The 19,315-nt window shown below is 43.9% G+C and overlaps 1 protein-coding gene across 2 annotated transcripts in view; it reads right to left on the reverse strand.

Annotated features, from left to right (window-relative positions):
• UTRN (utrophin) overlaps nucleotides 1–19,315 on the reverse strand; it is a 603,028-nt gene that overhangs the window by 376,756 nt on the left and 206,957 nt on the right. For both annotated transcript variants that reach the window (XM_075862837.1, XM_075862834.1), the window contains 5 exons: nucleotides 14,724–14,896; nucleotides 4,944–5,094; nucleotides 3,238–3,413; nucleotides 2,501–2,636; nucleotides 1,253–1,402 (listed from right to left, as the gene is read on the reverse strand). In XM_075862837.1, the coding sequence (XP_075718952.1) occupies nucleotides 1,253–1,402; nucleotides 2,501–2,636; nucleotides 3,238–3,413; nucleotides 4,944–5,094; nucleotides 14,724–14,896 (786 nt within the window). The remainder of the gene's footprint in view (nucleotides 1–1,252; nucleotides 1,403–2,500; nucleotides 2,637–3,237; nucleotides 3,414–4,943; nucleotides 5,095–14,723; nucleotides 14,897–19,315) is intronic.

Below are 19,315 nucleotides of genomic sequence, written 5' to 3' on the forward strand. Positions count from 1 at the left end.
GCTTAGGGGAAATTTAATTACAATGTACAAATATATGAATGGAAAATACAGCAATTTTTCTAATCATCTTTTTACACCTAGACTGTAACCATGACAAGAGAGCATCCTCTGTGTCTAGAGGAAAGAAGGTTTCAACACCATCACAGCCAGGGATTCTTTACTTTAAGGGCAGTGAGACTTTGAAACTCTCTGCCACAGGACGTTGTTATGGTTGATTCATTGAGCCAATTCAAGGAGGGCTTTCTTGAAAAATATAATATTACAAGTTACTACGAGTACTAGATTCTGGAGATGGGATGTTGATCCAGGGATCTATTCTGATCCCCATATTTGGAGTCAGGGAGGAATATTCCCCCCCAATGAGGCAATTGGCATCTACCTTATGGGTTTTTTCCTTCCTCTGGATCAACACGGTAGGATTATAGGTTGGACTTGATGGACCATTGTCCATTAACTATGTAACTATGCAATGAAAAAGTGATAAAGATAGTAAATTCCAAAGATCCTTTTTAGTTTTGCGGAAGAATATAATAACTGGAAGTACAGCTTAAACTCTCTTTATAAACACTGATCTACAGCTGTTGAAAGAAACCAAATGGTTTATCTGATATCAAGAAAACGAGAAAAAGAGTTGAGTGTCAGGATGAATCAGCTTCACAACTTTTTTGATAAAGAATAATCAATGTTGCTGACAAGGAGATGTGAGAGAATAGAGGCTCAGCGCGTCAAGACAATATCTGTATGGTTTGAATATAAAGTGAAGAAATGTGACTATTACCTAGACTGTAAGCCCTATGGGGTCCTCTGAATAACCACATTTGATATACTTCCCATTTCTATAAAACTCTTGCAAAAATTGTACAACAGTATGCATGTTGCCAATGTATATAAATAAAACATACATAGAGGCAAAGAAACTACTGATGTTATTTAAGAATAAAAAGGACTAGAAAATGAATTGTCAGAATGTGCAGAGATTATATCCGATGGCACAGAGCAATCCATGCATATGACAATTGCAACCAAATTCACGGTTCCTACTGTGTCCCTCTAGAATAATGATCAGCTTAGATACAGAGAAGAGAGAGGAGCAGGGTGGTTACCCCAACCCATCTCCCTTAAAAGTACCATCACAACAAAAATTGCACAATGTAAACAGAATTTAAATAACACGAAAACAGCAAATCCAAATAATGTTACGAATGAATGAAAGGAAGCAGAAATGAATTAAAAGAGCTTCATATTGTGATACCTGAGCCCAATTCATATTTATGGTACGTAGTCTAGAAGTAAGTTTCTCTCTGTCCTGTGCACCGAGTCTTTTCATAGCCAATATTTCTGGAGCCGTGCGGTTCAGCCACTCAGCTTTGTCGTTCTGGATTTCCAGCTCTGTACGTAATGCCTGAAGGGGGAGCAAGAGCGTTTTAGTTTCTGATTTCTACAATATTTTTGAAACATTCTGTTGAACATCATTAGATACACGTAGTTAGAGCAAAGTCAAGAATATTTTTATTTAAAAAAAAGAGCTCTTTCGATATTTTTCCACTTTATTTCCACATTAGAAGTATACACATTGGCAAAAACAACATAAGGACGCACTGCACTCACATAAAAAAAATACAAAACGGCTGTCATTTAAACAAACATTGTAATAGTCTAAAATTTGATTCACCAATAATTCAATAAATTTGCTCCATTAACGGAGCCCGTCAAGGGCTATTTTCTGGGACTATGGCTACGGGGGAGGGACCGTTCTTTTACTTGCTCAAGTGTATACAAGATACATGGTGATGCAGCAGAGCTGACATTGTTATTGAACTGGTGCATTGGGATAACCTACTGATTTAGGATAACTCAGCAGATTTATCTGTAATCCTTTGGAAAACCACCGATGATAACACATTGTAATTTCTCAATAAGTTTGTTAAGTGACTGACAACCTCAGCTTTGCTACATAACCTAAAATTATTGCAACTGTACATAGATAGTGTAGTACCCGCATAACCAACCTTTAAAATAAACATGACATATTATGAGAACAGTGAAAGACAATTTTACATACGATAATTGTAATGTTAACACTGGTTTAATTGATAAATATGATTTTAAAGGGGTTGTCTCAAGACAACAATCCCTTTCCATACGCCCTATTAGGGCACCTGGACATCATAGAGGGGTCCCCTACTTGGATCCATCTCTATTAGCCAGAGCAATGAGCCACTAATAGAGAGTAGATCTCGCTCCTGTAGGACCGGCCAGTCCATGTATTTCATGGCTGGCAATTTATCTGAATGCTCGCCATATTATGCTCTTTTCTATATTTCAGCGGTAGCTAAATGGCAAATGTATGGCCAGCTGTAACTCCCCCGTGCAATGTCAGCTGTTCACTAGAGTTTTCAGAATTCTGACGCACAGAAATCAGCAAATTACGTTTTTTTCTGATCCCTTGTGCACCTATTGCGCATAATATTGTGCATATAATAAATATAATATGTTTTACCTTTATTTCATTAAGCCTCTCCTCGCTTTCAAGAGCTGGATTCTGTCGCAATACATTTGTGGCCTGATCCAGCCAAACTGTGAACTCGTCTAGTTTCCTCTTGTAGTCAGTCAAAGCTGGAATTTCTTCTTTCAATCTGACCAAGGGGAGGACAAAAAGCAGGAAATTCCTTCAGAATAATAATAAGGTTAATGCACTTGGGCATATTACAGAACCGTACAAGTTCTAAATTGTACAGAGCCGTTGGAGGTCTATGAGGCCATACTGTCCCCTCCAATTTTATATGATTGCATTCAGAGGTTTATTCTGTCATGCCATGCTGGATTGGATGCCGTAATTCAATGCCATGTGTAGGAACTATACAGTGGCACATGGAGTGTCTATAGCACTTTAGTATGTAGGGACTCCATGTACTGCCATACAGACTCTTTCCACACTTCTATGTTTTGACTGCAAGAATAGTGCTGCATGTTGGGCTATTCTAGCCATCAAAAGTGACGAAACCCCTGGTGGAGGCTACAAAGGGTAATGGGAACGCATAGGTTAATACAACAATTACAACAAAGTGATGCTATTTAAATACATATTAAAAAGACCCCTGAATGAGTCCACTAAATCAGCAAAAGAATCACTTTTGTCTCGATCTTCTTTTAAGTAACAATGTAATATTTAATAACTTCTGTACTAAGAAGCTAAAAGCAATTGTTCGAATGATCTCCGCTAAATAGGCCTCATACCTTAGCTGTCTCTCCATGACCTCAAATTTAATCGCACTCCAGCGTCTGTTCAAACTTGACAACTTCTCCTGAAGGAATTGTCCATCGGTGGCAGAGAGATGTTGTATGATCCCTTCCCCGCTCTGGTTGAGAATGGTAAAACTGAGTTGCTGAGTGCTGATTCCTTCCTCAAGCTCCTGCAAAAATGAAGTAGAAGACGATGAAGAATCAGAAAAAAAACTACCTGCTGAGGCCTGTATGTCTATGATCCCTATGCCTAGCAACACAATGGCAAGTAAATGCAGAAGCGTAAAATAATCTGCTTTAGAGAAACTCTGTTTGCATTGCTGTTCTCAGAAGTGTTTTGATCTATTTAAACTGTAAAAGGAAAATGACACCCGTGAAATTAGGTTTTAACTTAGTTTCATTTAAATGTATAGTTCCTTTTTAGTTCTTTTTGCAGACACTGGAAATGCCTAATAGTAAAATCACTGGGATAAAGGTACAATACATTTTTATTTTATTTTAAATTTTATACCTAGACGTTATTTTCATTTGATAATATTCTGTACATAAAACTTTTTAAAACATTGTTTTAGAAATTAGCTTACATAATGCTTTGTATTAAAGCATAGTCGTGATTATGATATTTTTTTCCTGTATAAATATTTTGGTACAATTGAAACTTTGTACTATGTACTAGGAAAAGTGGTGTCTTCCTCACTTTCCAGGGGTATTAAAGACCCCTTTTTCTGCTCCTTGTATATGTTCTGAAACCTGCTCCGTCACTAAAAAGCTTGTCCTTAATAACTGAAGACAAGGAGGAGAGGATAACGAGGGGTATGAGGGAGATGAAGCTGCAGCCTGTGTTTGAGATTCCTGCTGTGAGAGCGGTAGGGGAGCAGCATGGGGAGACATTGCTCAGAGCACACATCTCCAGCTCCAAACAAGAGCCCACCCACTCAGCACAGTTATAGAGAAAATGCAGGAAGAAAAGAAGATCCAAAATCTGTCGGTAAGATAATTGCCCCACCTGAAAGCACCATATTTTTCGCTAATCTGTAGCAGAATATTAAATGATAAATATCTGTCCCTAAAATTCTTAAAACATTTTTACACGTTTAAATTGCAGAAAAAAACGATTCTTGCAACTCTACAGATTCTCAGCATTTCAAGCAACTTCTCTAACCATGACCATAATCACTGTGGTCCACAGGTTTTAGTATCATTAAGGGCCAATGCACACGACCCTTGTTATCTTCAGTGTCCCATCCGTTTTTGTGCAGATAGCATACAGAACCTTTCATGTCTATGTTGTCATGCACACATACATTATTTGTGCGAGTCCTTGCGTCCGTTCCGCGAATTTGTAAAACATGTCCAATTCTTGTCTGTGTTTGCAGTCTCTCTCTTACCCGTTCTAGAGTATAAATCCACAAAAACAAAACGGACAGAACACGGAAGCCACTAGGAATCGTGGTTTGCGATCCGCAAAACGGAGACGGTCATGTGCAAGATGCCCTAACTGTACTTTGCATTTACTAACCTTAAAAAAAAGTTAACACTGCTTTATATTTATGATTCAACAGATTTACGGCAGATGTGTCATAAATCCCATTTGAAGAGTTTTATCTAGTATAAACATATTATGAATCCTCTCCACTTTTTGCGCCATCCATGAACACAGATTAAGCTCTTATTGTTAGTATAAGTGAATTGTAATTTACCCGCTGATGAACTTGTGCTTTTTCCAAATCCAAAATACCTCCTGAAGTCTGGGCCTGGCCTAACAAATTCTCCACTTCATTTGTCCACTGAGTGAGGTCATTGAGATCACAATGGAACTGCCGCCACTCTTCCTGAGCTCTGTCGAAACGACTTAGATAAAAAATGGTTAAATTATTAAATAACTCCAATTACTTACTATTTACATTATATAGATCAGCAAAGTTAGAGGCTTTTACATCTATAATAAGAAACTTATAAAGGTATAAGATATTTTTACATATTTTATCCATATTAAAACTTTGCATCTCTATCAGAAAAGGATTAGATATATATAAGCCGGTCTGTGCCGGATGGTACCGTCCATGAGGTGAGATGTTCCTCAGGCAGAGCTCTATCAGCCCTGCACTCCAATACATGGCCATATCTCTTCAGGTCCTGAAGCCAGGGGGCAGAGCAGCTAGGTTTCACAGGAGGACAATGTGCGAACTGTGCTATGTGTGTTATGTGTATGGGGTCTGTATTTATTCTGGGGTCTTGTATTTATTCTGGGGTCTGACTTCTGTATTTATTTTAAGGTCTGTATTTATTTAGGGGTCTGTATTTGTTCAGTGGTCTGTATTTATTCAGGTAGCTATATTTATTCAGGGGCCTGTTTGGTATTTATTTTGGGGTCTGGCCTCGGGTCTGTATTTATTTTGAAATCTCTCTTCTGGGGTCTATATTTATTCTGGAGCCTGGCTTTTGTATTTATTCTAAGGTCTGTATTTATTTTGTGGTCTGGTCTGGGGTCTGTATTTACTTTGGCATCTGGTCTGGCTTATGTATTCTGCTATACGTATTTATTTTGTGGTCTGGTCTGGGGTCTGTATGTATTTTGGGGTCTGGTCTGAGATCTTGATTTATTTAGGGATCTGAGGTCTGTATTTATTCTCATTTCTGTATGTATTCTGGGGCCTATTCAGTATTTATTTTGGGGTCTGGTCTCGGGTCCGTATTTATTCAGAGGTCTGTGTTTCTTTTGCGGACTGGTCTGGGGTCTGTTTATTCTGTGGTCTGGTCTCTCTATTTATTTTGGGGTTTGGTCTGGGGTTCGTACTCATATGCACTACTTGAGATTTAAATGTATTCAGTTGGTGGTGTTTGGGGGCATGGACTATGTAAGTTGGCATATGTTAATAAATTCTTGGTGTTGCTTATCACACCGCTTCACGGAATTTCCCTGATGCCACTAGTTAAAAGCAGAGTTTGTGTGAGTCAATTTGCGAGTATATGCTGTATATATGTGTGCTTGTTGCGAGTGTTAGCCTGTCTGACCGTCCATATGAGTGTTAGTGATAGTACACCTATGCCTGGCTGTCCATATAGCAGGATCCCTGCACACTCAGCTCCTGCCAGCCTAGTTATGGACAAGTGATTACCAGACAGCGTTGGAGCCTGAGGAAGTAAATAAACTGCTGGACAACAGGTACTAGACTCAGAAATGTGCCCATCAAGCCATTCGCTTCCATGAACCACGAGCGATGTCCCCCTTCACTACCAATGACCAAAAAAGATAGAATAACATGCAGCGGATGTTTCCTAATGAGCACAAGCTCCAAAAATCCACTGCAAAATCCAAATCTGTTACCTGTGGGCTTGGCAATGCATTTTTCCCTTAATTTGACCATGGATTTCACCCTCTGCATTGCAAAGAGTGAAATCTGAGGCCGGATCTGCAGCAAAATTTTGTAACATATAGGGCATGTACTATGTACTGTGGCTTTTTTCTACAGCATGTGAATAGGATTTTTGTAAAACCTATCCACTTGCAAGGGATTGGTTTCTGACAATTTTCCCAATGGAAATCTGCAACATGTGAATACGAAGGGGGGCACCATTTCTCTATTCTCCCGAGGCAGCAGAAAGGCTAGTTACACCTCTGTGTCTGTGGAAGAGGATCACCCCATTTGATTTCCTCTAAAGCCTCAAGATTGGTTATAGTATTTGTAAAGGGTTTGCTAGACACAGGTTCTGTGTCGACGCCTGGGGTTAATCAGCCTTCTTCAGCTCCAAGGTCTATTAGGGCAGATTCACACGAGCCTTGCGTTTTTGCGCGCACAAACAACGCAGCGTTCTGCGCGTGCAAAAACCATTTGACAGCTGCGTGTGTCATCCGTGTCTGATGCGCGGCTGCGTGATTTTCGCGCAGCCGCCATCATAGAGATGAGGCTAGTCGACGGCCGTCACTGTCTAAGGTGCTGAAAGAGCTAACTCTTTCAGCACCCTCGACAGTGAATGCCGAACACAATATCGCAAAACCTGTAGAAAAAAAAGAAAAAGTTCGTACTTACCGAGAACTTCCCGGCCGTTGCCTTGGTGACGCGTCCTTGGTGACGCGCCTCTCTTGACATCGGGCCCCACCTCCCTGGATGACGCGCCAGTCCATGTGACCGCTGCAGCCTCTGCTTGGCCTGTGATTGGCTGGAGCTGTCACTTGGACTTAATTGTCATCCCGGGAGGTTCAGACTGGAGGAAGAAGCCGGGAGTTATCGGTAAGACAGAACTTCGTTTTTTTTTCTACAGGTTCATGTATTTTGGGATCCGAAGTCACGGTCCATGGTGCTGAAACAGTTTAACTCTTTCAGCACCATGGACAGTGACTATCTCCTGACGTCGCGTACCGATAATTTTTTTGCCGGGATCGGCCAAAACGAGTTTGGCCGAACCCGGTGAAGTTCGGTACGCTTGTCCGGCTTCGCTCATCGCAAAGACACTCCGTTTGGATGTTCGGAAACAGAAAAGCACGTGGTGCTTTTCTGTTTTCATTCATCCTTTTCACTGCTGTTGCGCGAATCACGCTCGTCCCACGGAAGTGCTTCCGTGTGGTGCGCGTGATTTTCACGCACCCATTGACTTCAATGGGTGCGTGATGCGCGAAATACGCAGAGTTATTGAACCTGTCGTGCTTTTTGCGCAGCAGACAAACGCTGCGCAAAAAGCACGGACTGTCTGTACTGCCCCATAGACTTGTATTGGTCCATGCGTGCCGCGTGAAAACCACGCGGCCCGCACGGACCGAATACACGCTCGTGTGAATCCCCCCTTAGATTGACGCGATCTGTTACCACTCAGGCTTGCAGGCTGAGGAGAGGGAGAACCTATCACAGCCTGGCCTGACGGCTCTAGCTCCCACCCTTGGTCTATTTATACCCTCACTTGCAGCATGTTCCTTGCCTGTGATTGTCTGGTTTCCTGGTTCTGCGATTCCTGCTATTTACCTGATTGACCGCAGTTACTTATTTACCCTGGCTTGACTGACTATTCTCCTGCTCTGATTTTGCTACTATGTACTCTCCTGGTTTGACTCGGCTCGTTCACCACGGCCTGTTGTTCACGGTGTTTCCGTGGGCAACTGCCCCTACTTCTCCCTTTGCTTCTGTGTGCCCTTGTCTTGTGTTGTCTGTCTTGCACTTATTGAGCGTAGGGACCGTCGCCCAATTGTACGCCGTCACCTAGGAAGGGCCGTGCAAGTAGGCAGGGACTGAGTTGCGGGTAGATTAGGGCTCACCTGTCCAGTCTCCCTACCCCGTATCATTACATAATCACAGGCCCTATACCTTTTCTTCCCTGGTCCCTGACTCTACTATGGACCCCCTTGAGGCCCTGGCTCAGCAAATGCAGGGTCTCTCCCTACAGGTCCAAGTCCTGGCTCAGAGGTTCAACCAGCGTAATGCTACCCAGGTAGTGCCCTTCACCTCACCTCTTGAACCCCACCTCAAGTTGCCTGACCGGTTCTCAGGGGACCGGAAGACTTTTTCTTTTTTCGGGAGAGATGTAGACTGTATTTCCGATTAAGACCCCACTCCTGAGGTTCTGAGAGGCAGCAAGTGGGTATAATTAGGTCCCGGCTCCAGGACGGCCCCCAGGAATGGGCCTTCTCCTTGGCTCCTGACGCCCCTGAACTTTCTTCTGTTGACCTTGTTTTTTTTCTGCTCTCGGGCTCATCTATGACGAGACTGGCAAGACTGCCTTTGCCGAGAGTCAGCTGGTGACCTTACGTCAGGGTAAGAGACCCATTGAGGAGTACTGCTCTGACTTTAGGAAGTGGTGTGTAGCTTCTCGGTGGAATGACCCTGCCTTGAGGTGCCAGTTTAGATTGGGTCTGTCGAACGCCCTGAAAGACCTGTTAGTTAGCTATCCCACTTCAGACTCTCTAGATCAGGCTATGGCTTTAGCAGTACGTCTTGACCGACGTCTCAGGGAACGACGACTTGAACGTTCTGGTGCCTTCACCTCTGGCTCCCCTATGATGGCTCCAGAGGTTCCGTTGCTTCGTTCTTCCACGGAGAACTGGGATGAACAGATGCAACTCGGGGCCTCCATGTCTCCCCAACGACGTAGAGATTTCCACAGGAAGAATGGTCTCTGCTTCTACTGTGGGGATGACAAGCATCACTTGAACTCCTGTCCCAGGTGCAAGAATAAGCAGCCGGAAAACTTCCGCGCCTAAGTGACCATCGTGGGGGTCGCTTGGGCGCACAGGTATTTCCCGTAAACATGAAGCCTAATAAAATCTTGCTTCCCTTTCAGGTCTCTTTTGATGGAAGGTCTGCCACCGGCAATGCCTTTGTGGATTCAGGGTCTGCTGCTAATATTATGTCTGTGGAATTTGCTATGTCACTAGCTATGCCATTGATTGATTTGCCTAAACCTGTCCCGGTAGTGGGTATAGACTCCACTACGCTTGCTAATGGTTATTTTATGCAGCATACCCCTGTTTTTGAACTCATTGCTGGCTCCATTCATTTGGAGCAGTGTTCTGTGTTAGTGATGCAGGGGTTATTGTCCGATTTGATTTTAGGCCCTTCCTTGGTTGCAGACGCATAATCCTATTTTTAACTGTAATACTGGTGATCTTACTAAATGGGGTAATGAATGCATGACGTCATGTTTTTCTATTAATTTGGTTTCTCTCGTTGAGGAGATGAACACTCTACCTGAGTTTATTCAGGACTTCGCTGATGTCTTTTCTAAAAGGGCCTCCGAAGAGTTACCTCCTCATAGAGAGTACGATTGCGCAATCGATTTGGTACCAGGAGCTAAGCTCCCTAAAGGTAAGATATTTAATCTCTCCTGTCATGAACGTGAAGCCATGAGAGAATATATCCAGGAAAGTCTGGCCAAGGGTTACATTCGCCCCTCCACTTCTCCGGTAGGTGCTGGCTTCTTCTTCGTGGGGAAGAAGGATGGTGGTCTTAGGCCGTGCATCGATTACCGAAATTTAAATAAGATCACTGTAAGGAACCAATATCCCCTTCCTTTGATTCCTGATCTCTTCAATCAGGTTCAGGGGGCCCAATGGTTCTCTAAGCTCGATCTTCGGGGGGCTTATAACCTTATCCGGATCAGAGAGGGGGATGAGTGGAAGACTGCGTTTAACACGCCCGAAGGTCATTTCAAATATCTCGTCATGCACTTTGGGTTGTGTAATGCTCCCACGGTCTTCCAGAATTTCATAAATGAGAATTTAAGAGACTATCTGGGGGTATTTCTTGTAGTGTACCTTTATGATATACTTGTGTTTTCCAAGGACTGGTCCTCTCACATTGAGCATGTCAGGAAGGTGCTCCAGGCCCTTCGGAAAAACAAACTCTTTGCAAAAACCGAAAAATGTGTGTTTGGGGTGCAGGAGATACCATTTTTGGGTCAAATCCTCACTCCTAACGAATTCCGCATGGACCCTGCCAAGGTTCAGTCTGTGGCAGAATGGGTCCGTCCTGCCTCCCTGAAGGCCTTAGAGTGTTTCCTGGGGTTAGCTAATTATTGCAGGAGATTTATTGCTAACTTCTCGGTCATCGCTAAGCCTCTTACGGACCTCACTCGTAAAGGTGCTGATCTCCTCCACTGGCCTCCGGAGGCGGTCCAGGTTTTTGAGATCCTTAAGAGATGCTTTGTCTCTGCCCCAGTGCTGATTCAGCCTAACCAAATGGAGCAATTAATCGTGGAGGTTGACGAGGTGGGAGTGGGGGCTGTCTTATCCCAGGGTACTAGGTCTCTCACCCATCTCCGTCCCTGTGTCTACTTCTCCAGGAAGTTTTCCTCAACTGAGAGAAACTATGACGTTGGCAACCGCAAACTCTTAGCCATTAAATGGGCATTTGAAGAGTGGCGCCACTTCCTGGAGGGGGCTAGGCACCAGGTAACAGTCCTTACTGACCACAAGAATCTGGTTTTCCTAGAATCTGCCCAGAGGCTAAACCCGAGACAAGCTCGATGGGTGTTGTTTTTTATGAGATTCAACTTTGTGGTTACCTATAGGGCTGGGTCAAAAAATATTAAAGCTGATGCTCTGTCACGTAGCTTCATGGCCAGCGCCTTCTCCTGAGGAGGATTCCGCTTGTATTTTGCCCCCAGGTATAATAATATCCTCTGTGGATTCAGACTTAGTCTCCGAAATTGCGGCTGATCAAGGTTCTGCTCCCGAGAACCTTCCTGAGAACAAGCTGTTTGTTCCCCTGCAATTTCGGCTAAGGTTGCTCAGGGAGAATCAAGACTCCGCACTATCTGGCCATCCAGGCATCCTGGGTACCAAGCACCTTATTTCTAGAACCTATTGGTGGCCTGGGTTGCTTAAAGACGTTAAGGCCTACGTCGCCGCTTGTGAAGTTTGTGCTAGGTCCAAGACTCCCCGGTCCCGACCTGCAGGCTTACTATGTTCTTTGCCCATTCCCCAGAGACCTTGGACCCATATTTCCATGGATTTTATCACCGATCTGCCTCCATCCCAAGGCAAGTCGGTGGTGTGGGTTGTAGTAGACCGCTTCAGTAAGATGTGCCACTTTGTACCCCTCAAGAAACTACCCAATGCCAAGACGTTAGCTACCTTGTTTGTCAAACACATCCTGCGTCTCCATGGGGTTCCGGTTTCTGACAGAGGGGTACATCAGCGTCAGCGTAGCTACATCGACTTACCTGCAAACGCTGATGCTGCTGCAGAATCAACTGTAGCCTCTGGTGCCGATGTGTCCTCGCTCGTCCGACACGATGCAGGACCTGTGAGTGACGTCACAGCGTGATCTCTCGAGAACACGGCTGTGTCTGCACTGCCAGAAGCTGGGCGTTCTGAAGAGAAGTGGATGATACTTCTCGTCAGAACGCCCAGCTAGTAAAAGAAGTAAAAACGCCCCGATGTACGCACATAATACACGCCCAGTTGTACTTTTACTTTTCAACATGCCCAGTTGTACTTTTGCAAGCCTCATTTGCATAAATACAAAAATGGTCATAACTTGGCCAAAAATGCTCGTTTTTTAAAAATAAAAACGTTACTGTGATCTACATTGCAGCGCCTATCTGCTGCAATAGCAGATAGGGGTTGCAAAATCTGGTGACAGAGCCTCTTTAAGGTGTTATATCTCAGACTGTTAAAATGATTGGGTCTCCTTCAATTCCCTCGCTGAATTTTCCCTTAATAACCGGGTCAGTAACTCGTCGGGGGTCTCCCCCTTCTTCTGTAATTTTGGGTTTAATCTATGGTTCTCCTCCGTTTCACCTGGTGGTTCCAACAATTACCGAGGTAGATGTCGTTCATCGGGAACTGTGCACAGTCTGGGCCCAGGTTCAGAAGAACCTTGAGGCGTCCCAGAGCATCCAAAAGACTCAGGCAGATAAAAGACGTTCAACTAACCCCCTGTTTGTGGTCGGGGACCTGGTGTGGCTGTCTTCTAAAAATGTGCGCCTTAAAGTTCCGTCCAAGAAATTTGCTCCCCGGTATATAGGGCCGTACAAAATCATTGAGATCCTCAACCCTGTCTCCTTCCGGCTGGAGTTACCCCCGTCTTTTCAGATACACAACGTGTTCCATGCCTCCCTCTTGAAAAGGTGCTCCCCGTCCTTGGCTACATCGAGGAAACCTCCGGTCCCTGTTCTCACTCCGGATGGGGTAGAATTCGAGGTAGCCAAGATTGTGGACAGCAGGATGGTCCAAGGCTCCCTCCAGTACCTGGACCTGGTCCATTAGAGAGGATACGGGCCTGAGGAGAGGACTTGGGTACCCGCCCAGGATGTTCACGCCGGTATATTGCTCAGGAAGTTCCATATTCGGTTCCCCAACAAGCCAGGCCCACCTAGGAATGGACCAGTGGCCCCTCATAAAAGAGGGGGTACTGTAAAGGGTTTGCCAGACACAGGTTCTGTGTCGACGCTTGGGGTTAATCGCCTTCATCAGCTCCAAGGTCTGCTAGAGTGACGCGATCTGTTACCACTCAGGCTTGCCGGCTGAGGAGAGGGAGAACCTATCACAGCCTGGCCTGATGGTTCTAGCTCCCGCTCTTGGTCTATTTATACCCTCACTTGCAGCATGTTCCTTGCCTGTGATTGTCTGGTTTCCTGGTTCTGCGATTCCTGCTATTTACCTGATTGACCGCAGTTACTTATTTACCCTGGCTTGACTGACTATTCACCTGCTCTGATTTTGCTACTACGTACTCTCCTGGTTTGACTCAGCTCGTTCACCACTGCCTGTCGCTCACGGTGTACCCGTGGACAACTGCCCCTACTTCCCCCTTTGCTTCTGTGTGCCCTTGTCTTGTGTTGTCTGTCTTGCACGTATTGAGCGTAGGGACTTAGGACGGGCCGTGCAAGTAGGCAGGGACTGAGTTGCGGGTAGATTAGGGCTCACCTGTCCGTCTCCCTACCCCGTATCATTACAGTATTCCTACAAGTGTCCATCTTTCCTGAAATATATCTGACCGAACGATAGATTAACACCAAATAAATTATTCCAACTAGACAACATCTTCGCTGCTAAATGTCGCTGGTCTGTCTGTTGAGACCCTCACTTTCTCCTCTCTGTAGACAGCATAGGGGGATTTACACAGGACAATTATCGGGCAGACGAGCATTAATATAACGCTCATTGCCGATAATTGTCCTGTGTAAACAGGGGAATGATCAGCAGATGAACGAGCAAACGCTCGATCATCTTCTGGTTGTATCGTTTTAAAAAGTAAAAGATTATCGTTGTCAGCAGCACATCTACCTGTTCAAACAGGGAGACGCGCTGCTGACATGATAATAATGGATGGGGACAAGCGATCGGAGTAACGACCGCTCGTCCCCATTCATAGCTCCGTGTAACAGGAGCAAGCGAGAGCCGATCAACGATCTTGTTGATCGGCGCTCGATGCACCGGCCGGTGTAAAAGGGCCTTAAGTGGTCAGGCTTAAAAGTCTATATTTACATGACCAGTTATGTCCCGGGACAGAGATTAGTAATAGATTACCCTTCAAAAGACTGCTTCTAGCTCCACATACCAGGAGATATACAGGAGTGCACTGGGCATGCACAGCCAAGGACTGTGACCATAGATGACAACCTAATAAAACATGTGAAAACTATGATGCATAATGGGGCTCAATAGCTTGTAAAATTTTAATTATTTATTATAGTACAAGATATTGAAATAAAATATTGCAGGACTAGACCACTGGAACTCTTAGGGGTCTCAATGTAACATGGCAATACTCAATAGTATAACAGAATATTCAGACTTCTTGACAACCAGAATAAGTTATACATGTTCTAGGCAACTCCATTTTTGTTTTTTTTAGCTTCTTTCCAATATATGAAACATAAAATAAGAGGCTTTTTATAAAATCAGAAAATTAAGTGTTAATATTGGAGACTTACATGGAGTCCCATAGGTATTTTGTTATATTATTGGTAGAACAGAAAAGAAGCTGAAAAAAGTTTTGCAAATGGTTTGTGAATCATTTGCATGGTAACCACCTCTGTCTTACCTCATACGTTCATTGAACAATCCGTTGATCCGATCCCAATCTGAATTGACCTGGGTAAGTGATTCTCCAATTTTTATGGCTTCTGGACCTGAGGCCTCCAAAATCACATCAGGTTGCTTCTCGTGTATAGCTGCAATTTGTTCCCCTAGTTTATCCAGTGCATCTTTTATGTTCTAAAATAAAGAAAACCTGAACATCAAATGGCGTATGTGGAGTCTGACCTGACCTCATGCAAAGGTACTGAGCGAATGCATAAAAAGTTACTGAACAATTTACTAGGCTAGAACTACACATGAAAAATTTGAGAATACAAGAACAAATTCTGCTTTCGCATTGATTTTGAAGAAATTATTAATATTTCAAATGTACCCTCAAAACAATCGGACTCGAAAATATTACCAGTCTTTACTATGCAATGTTAAATACTTTTGTGTAAAAAAAAATAGTATTATAGATATGATAGCTTTATTGCCTAACCAGAAAAATGATGTTAGCTAACTTAATCTTTCACGTTAGCTAATAAGGGTATCATATCTATAATACTTTTGACTTTTTTTAAACTAAAGTATTTATCATTGAATATTTATTTCTGGCTAACACAGTTGTAACGTCTATGGCCGCGGACCGTCGTGCTGACTTACCCTCTGACGGGCAGCAGCCATGGACAAGTGAGTTCCCGGCGGCATCTCCCTCCTGAGAGACGCCGACACTAACTTCCTGGTCCGGACACTGTCTCCCGCAGGGCGCGCCCGCGAGTGCACGGACTTAATTGGCCAGTACGCGCACAGTTGAAGAATACTGCAATCAGTCCAGAATGCTTCAGGACTATAAAAGGGGCTCTGCCCTCTCGATCCTTGCCTGAGTGTTGTTGTCTTACCTAAAGTTTGTCATTGCAAATGGTCTCCTAGTGTTTTCCAGTTCCCAGTGTTACCCGTTCCTGCTGCCTGTACCCTGTGTCCCGTGCTACCGTGCCTCTGTGCCGTCAAGAGTTGGAGTCGTGTTGTGCCCTCTGCTGCATCTATTGTGTCGCACCCCGCCAGGTGTCTTTCAACTGTCGGAGCCTCATCTTAGCCTGAATCTACCGCTACTGTCTACATTGCCTCAGGTACCCTTTCTGAACTATAGACATTGCATTGTACCTGTTTGGAGAGCTGCTGTCCCGCTACGCAGTAAGGCCCAGTGGGTCCACACCCCGCGCTATGACAGTGCTACTACACTATTTTTTACCATTCTATGAACTCAAACACTAAAATCTATGGAAGCTGTCACCAGGAAAAGACACATGTACTTTTCAGATGTCCTATTAGTCATGATATAGTAGCAGGTATCTTTGTGTTCATTTAATAGCCCTTAAACTGCCCTTAACCCCTTCCCGCCGGATCACGTATATATACGTCATTAAAATCGGTGGCTTACCGCCTTTTCACGTAAATATACGTCATGGAGATGAAGCTGGCTCAGGAGCTGAGCCAGCGACATCACCACCGGGTGACAGCTGTATGTTACAGCTGGCACCCTAAGGTATCGGCCAGGACCGGAGCTAGCATCCGATCCGACCGATTAACCCCTCACATGCTGCGTTCAATAGAGATCGCAGCATGTGAGGAGTTTATAGCCACCGGCACCCCAGCAACGTGATCGCTGGGTTGCCGGTGGCTGCAAAGGCGATCGGAGGGCTAATGCTTACCTCCCGATCAGCCTGTAACGGAATCCTCCTATGCCCCGTCGTCGGCGGGGCCCAGGAGGCTTCCGGTAACATCGGCAAGATGGCGCCGGCTCAGCTTCCGGCTCAGAAGCTGAGCCGGCGTCATCAGCAGTGGGTGTCCGCTGTATGTAACAGCGGACACCCCGATCTATCGCCAGGAACCGGAGCTAGCTCCGATTCCTGGCATTAACCCCTTCGATGCAGCGATCCATTGTGATCGCTGCATCCTAGAGGTTTGTAGAAAATCGGCAGCCTTGCCATGCGATGGCAAGGCTGGCGACTGCTACCATGGCAACAGGAGCCCTAACAATGGACTCCTGTCTGCCATTACGTAAGCTGATTAGGCCCCGCCCAGAGGCGGAGCCTAATCGGCTTGCTGTCAGTGAACAACTGACAGTTCCAATACATTGCACTACATAGGTAGTGCAATGTATTAGAACATCAAACAAACAGTTGGACATTCAAGTCCCCTAGTGGGACTAAAGAAAAGTGTAAAAAAAAGTGTAAAAAAAGTAAAAATAAAAGTTGGAAAACATACAATAAAAGTTTCAAATAATAACACAAAACACAATCGCCCTTTTTCCCTTATAAGTCATTTATTATTGAAAAAAATAATAAAGCCATACATATTTGGTATCGCAGCGATCGTAACGACCTGAACTATAAAAATATTATGTTATTTATTCCGCACAGTGAACGCCGTAAAAAAAAACCTCAAAAACACTGCCATAATTACTGTTTTTTTGGTCACTGTCTTCCAAAAATTGAAATAAAAAGTGATCAAAAAGTCGCATGTATCCAAAAATGGTACCGATAAAATCTATACCTCGTCTCGCAAAAAAAACAAGCCCTCACACAGCTTCATCGACGAAAAAATGTAAAAGTTATGGCTCTCACAACTTGGCGACAGAAAAAATACATTCTCTTTCCAAAAGTAATTTTATTGTGCAAAAAGTTATAAAAAAGTTCTATAAATTTGGTATCGCCAGAATCGTACTGACCCGCAGAATAAAGGTAACATGTAGTTTATAACGTACGGTGAACGGTGTATATAAAAAAAAAAGTGGCACAAGCTGGGCATGACATTTGACACTGAATTGGCATATCTAGGGAAACTATTTAATTTGTACCTTCCGCAGCGCAATCATTTATGGAAAAGACACGTGGGGTGAAAATGCTCACTACACCTCTTAATAAATGCCTTGAGGGGTGCAGTTTCCAAAATGGGGTCACTTCTCAGGGGTTTCTTTTATTATTTCACATCAAAGCCTCTGCAATTGTGAACCAATACTTTATATGTCGCCAAATTAGGCCTCAATTTTACACGGTACTCTTTCACTCCTGAGCCCTGTCGAATGTCCAGGCAAAAGATTAGGGCCACATGTAGGGTGATTCTAAAACAGGGAAACACCGCATAATAATTGAGAGCTGTCTTGTTATGGTGGCACAAGCCGGGCACCACATATTGGCGTATCTAAGGAAAAATTCCCATTTTCATTCTCCCACATCGTGTGCACACGAATTTCTGCAAAACACCTGTGGGGTTAACATGCTCACTACACCCCTAGGTGAATACCTTGAGGGTGTTGTTTCCAAAATGGCGTCACTTCTGGGGGGGATCCACTGTTTTGGTCCCACAGGGACTTTGCAAATGCAACATAGCGACCAGAAACCAAATGCAGCAAAATCTGTACACCAAAAGCAAATGGCGCTCCTTCCCTTCTGAGCCCTGCCGTGTGCCCAAACAGCATTTTACGACCACGTGTGGGGTATTGCCGTACTCCAGAGAAGTTGCTTTACAAGCGTTGGGGTTCTTTTTTTCCTTTATTTGTTGAGAAAATTAAAAATTTGGAGCTAAAGCTACGTCTTATTGAAGAAAAAGGATTTTTTTTATTTTCACTGCCCAATTCTAATAAAATCTATGAAACACCTGTGGGGGCAAAATGCTCACTACACCCCTAGATGGATTCCTCAAGGGGTGTAGTTTTCTCAATGGAGTCACTTTTTTGGCGTTTTCACTGTTTTGGTACCTCAGGGGCTTTGCAAATGCGACATGGCCTCCGCAAACCATTCCTGCTAAATTTGAGCTCCAAAAGCCAAATGGCGCTCTTTCCCTTCTAAGCTCCGCCGTGTGTCCAAACATCCGTTTATAACCACATGTGGGGTATTGTTTTACTCGGGAGAAATTGCTTTACAAATGTTGTGGTGCTTTTTCTCCTTTAGTCCTCGTGGAAATTAGAAAAAATTAGCTAAACCTACATAATCTTTGAAAGAATGACGATTTTTATTTTCACGGCCTACTTCCAATAATTTCTGCAAAAAACCTGTGGGGTCAAAATGCTCACTATACCCCTAGATAATTTCCTCAAGGGGTGTAGTTTCCAAAATGGGGTCACTTTTGGTGGATTTCCACTGTTTTGGCACCGAAAGAGCCCTTGAAACCTGACATGGAGCCTAAAATATTTTCTAATAAAAAGGAGGCCCAAAATCCACTGGGTGCTCCTTTGCTTCCGAGGCCGGTGCTTCAGTCCTTTACCACACTAGGGCCACATGTGGGATATTTCTAAAAACTGCAGAATCTGGGCAATAAATATTGAGTTGCATTTCTCTGGTAAAAACTTCTGTGTTACAAAAAAAATAGAATAAAAATGAATTTCTGCAAAAAAAAAATGAAATTTGAAAATTTCACCTCTACGTTGCTTTAATTCCTGTGAAACGTTTAAAGGGTTAAGAAACTTTCTAAATGCTGTTTTGAATACTTTGAGGGGTGAAGATTTTAAAATGGGGTGACTTTTTGGCGGTTTCTAATATATAAGGCCCTAAAAGCCACTTCACAACTGAACTGGCCCCTGTAAAAATAGCCTTTTGAAATTTTCTTGAAAATGTG

This window comes from Rhinoderma darwinii, chromosome 4, assembly GCF_050947455.1.
Source record: "Rhinoderma darwinii isolate aRhiDar2 chromosome 4, aRhiDar2.hap1, whole genome shotgun sequence".
Taxonomy (NCBI): Eukaryota; Metazoa; Chordata; class Amphibia; order Anura; family Rhinodermatidae; genus Rhinoderma; species Rhinoderma darwinii.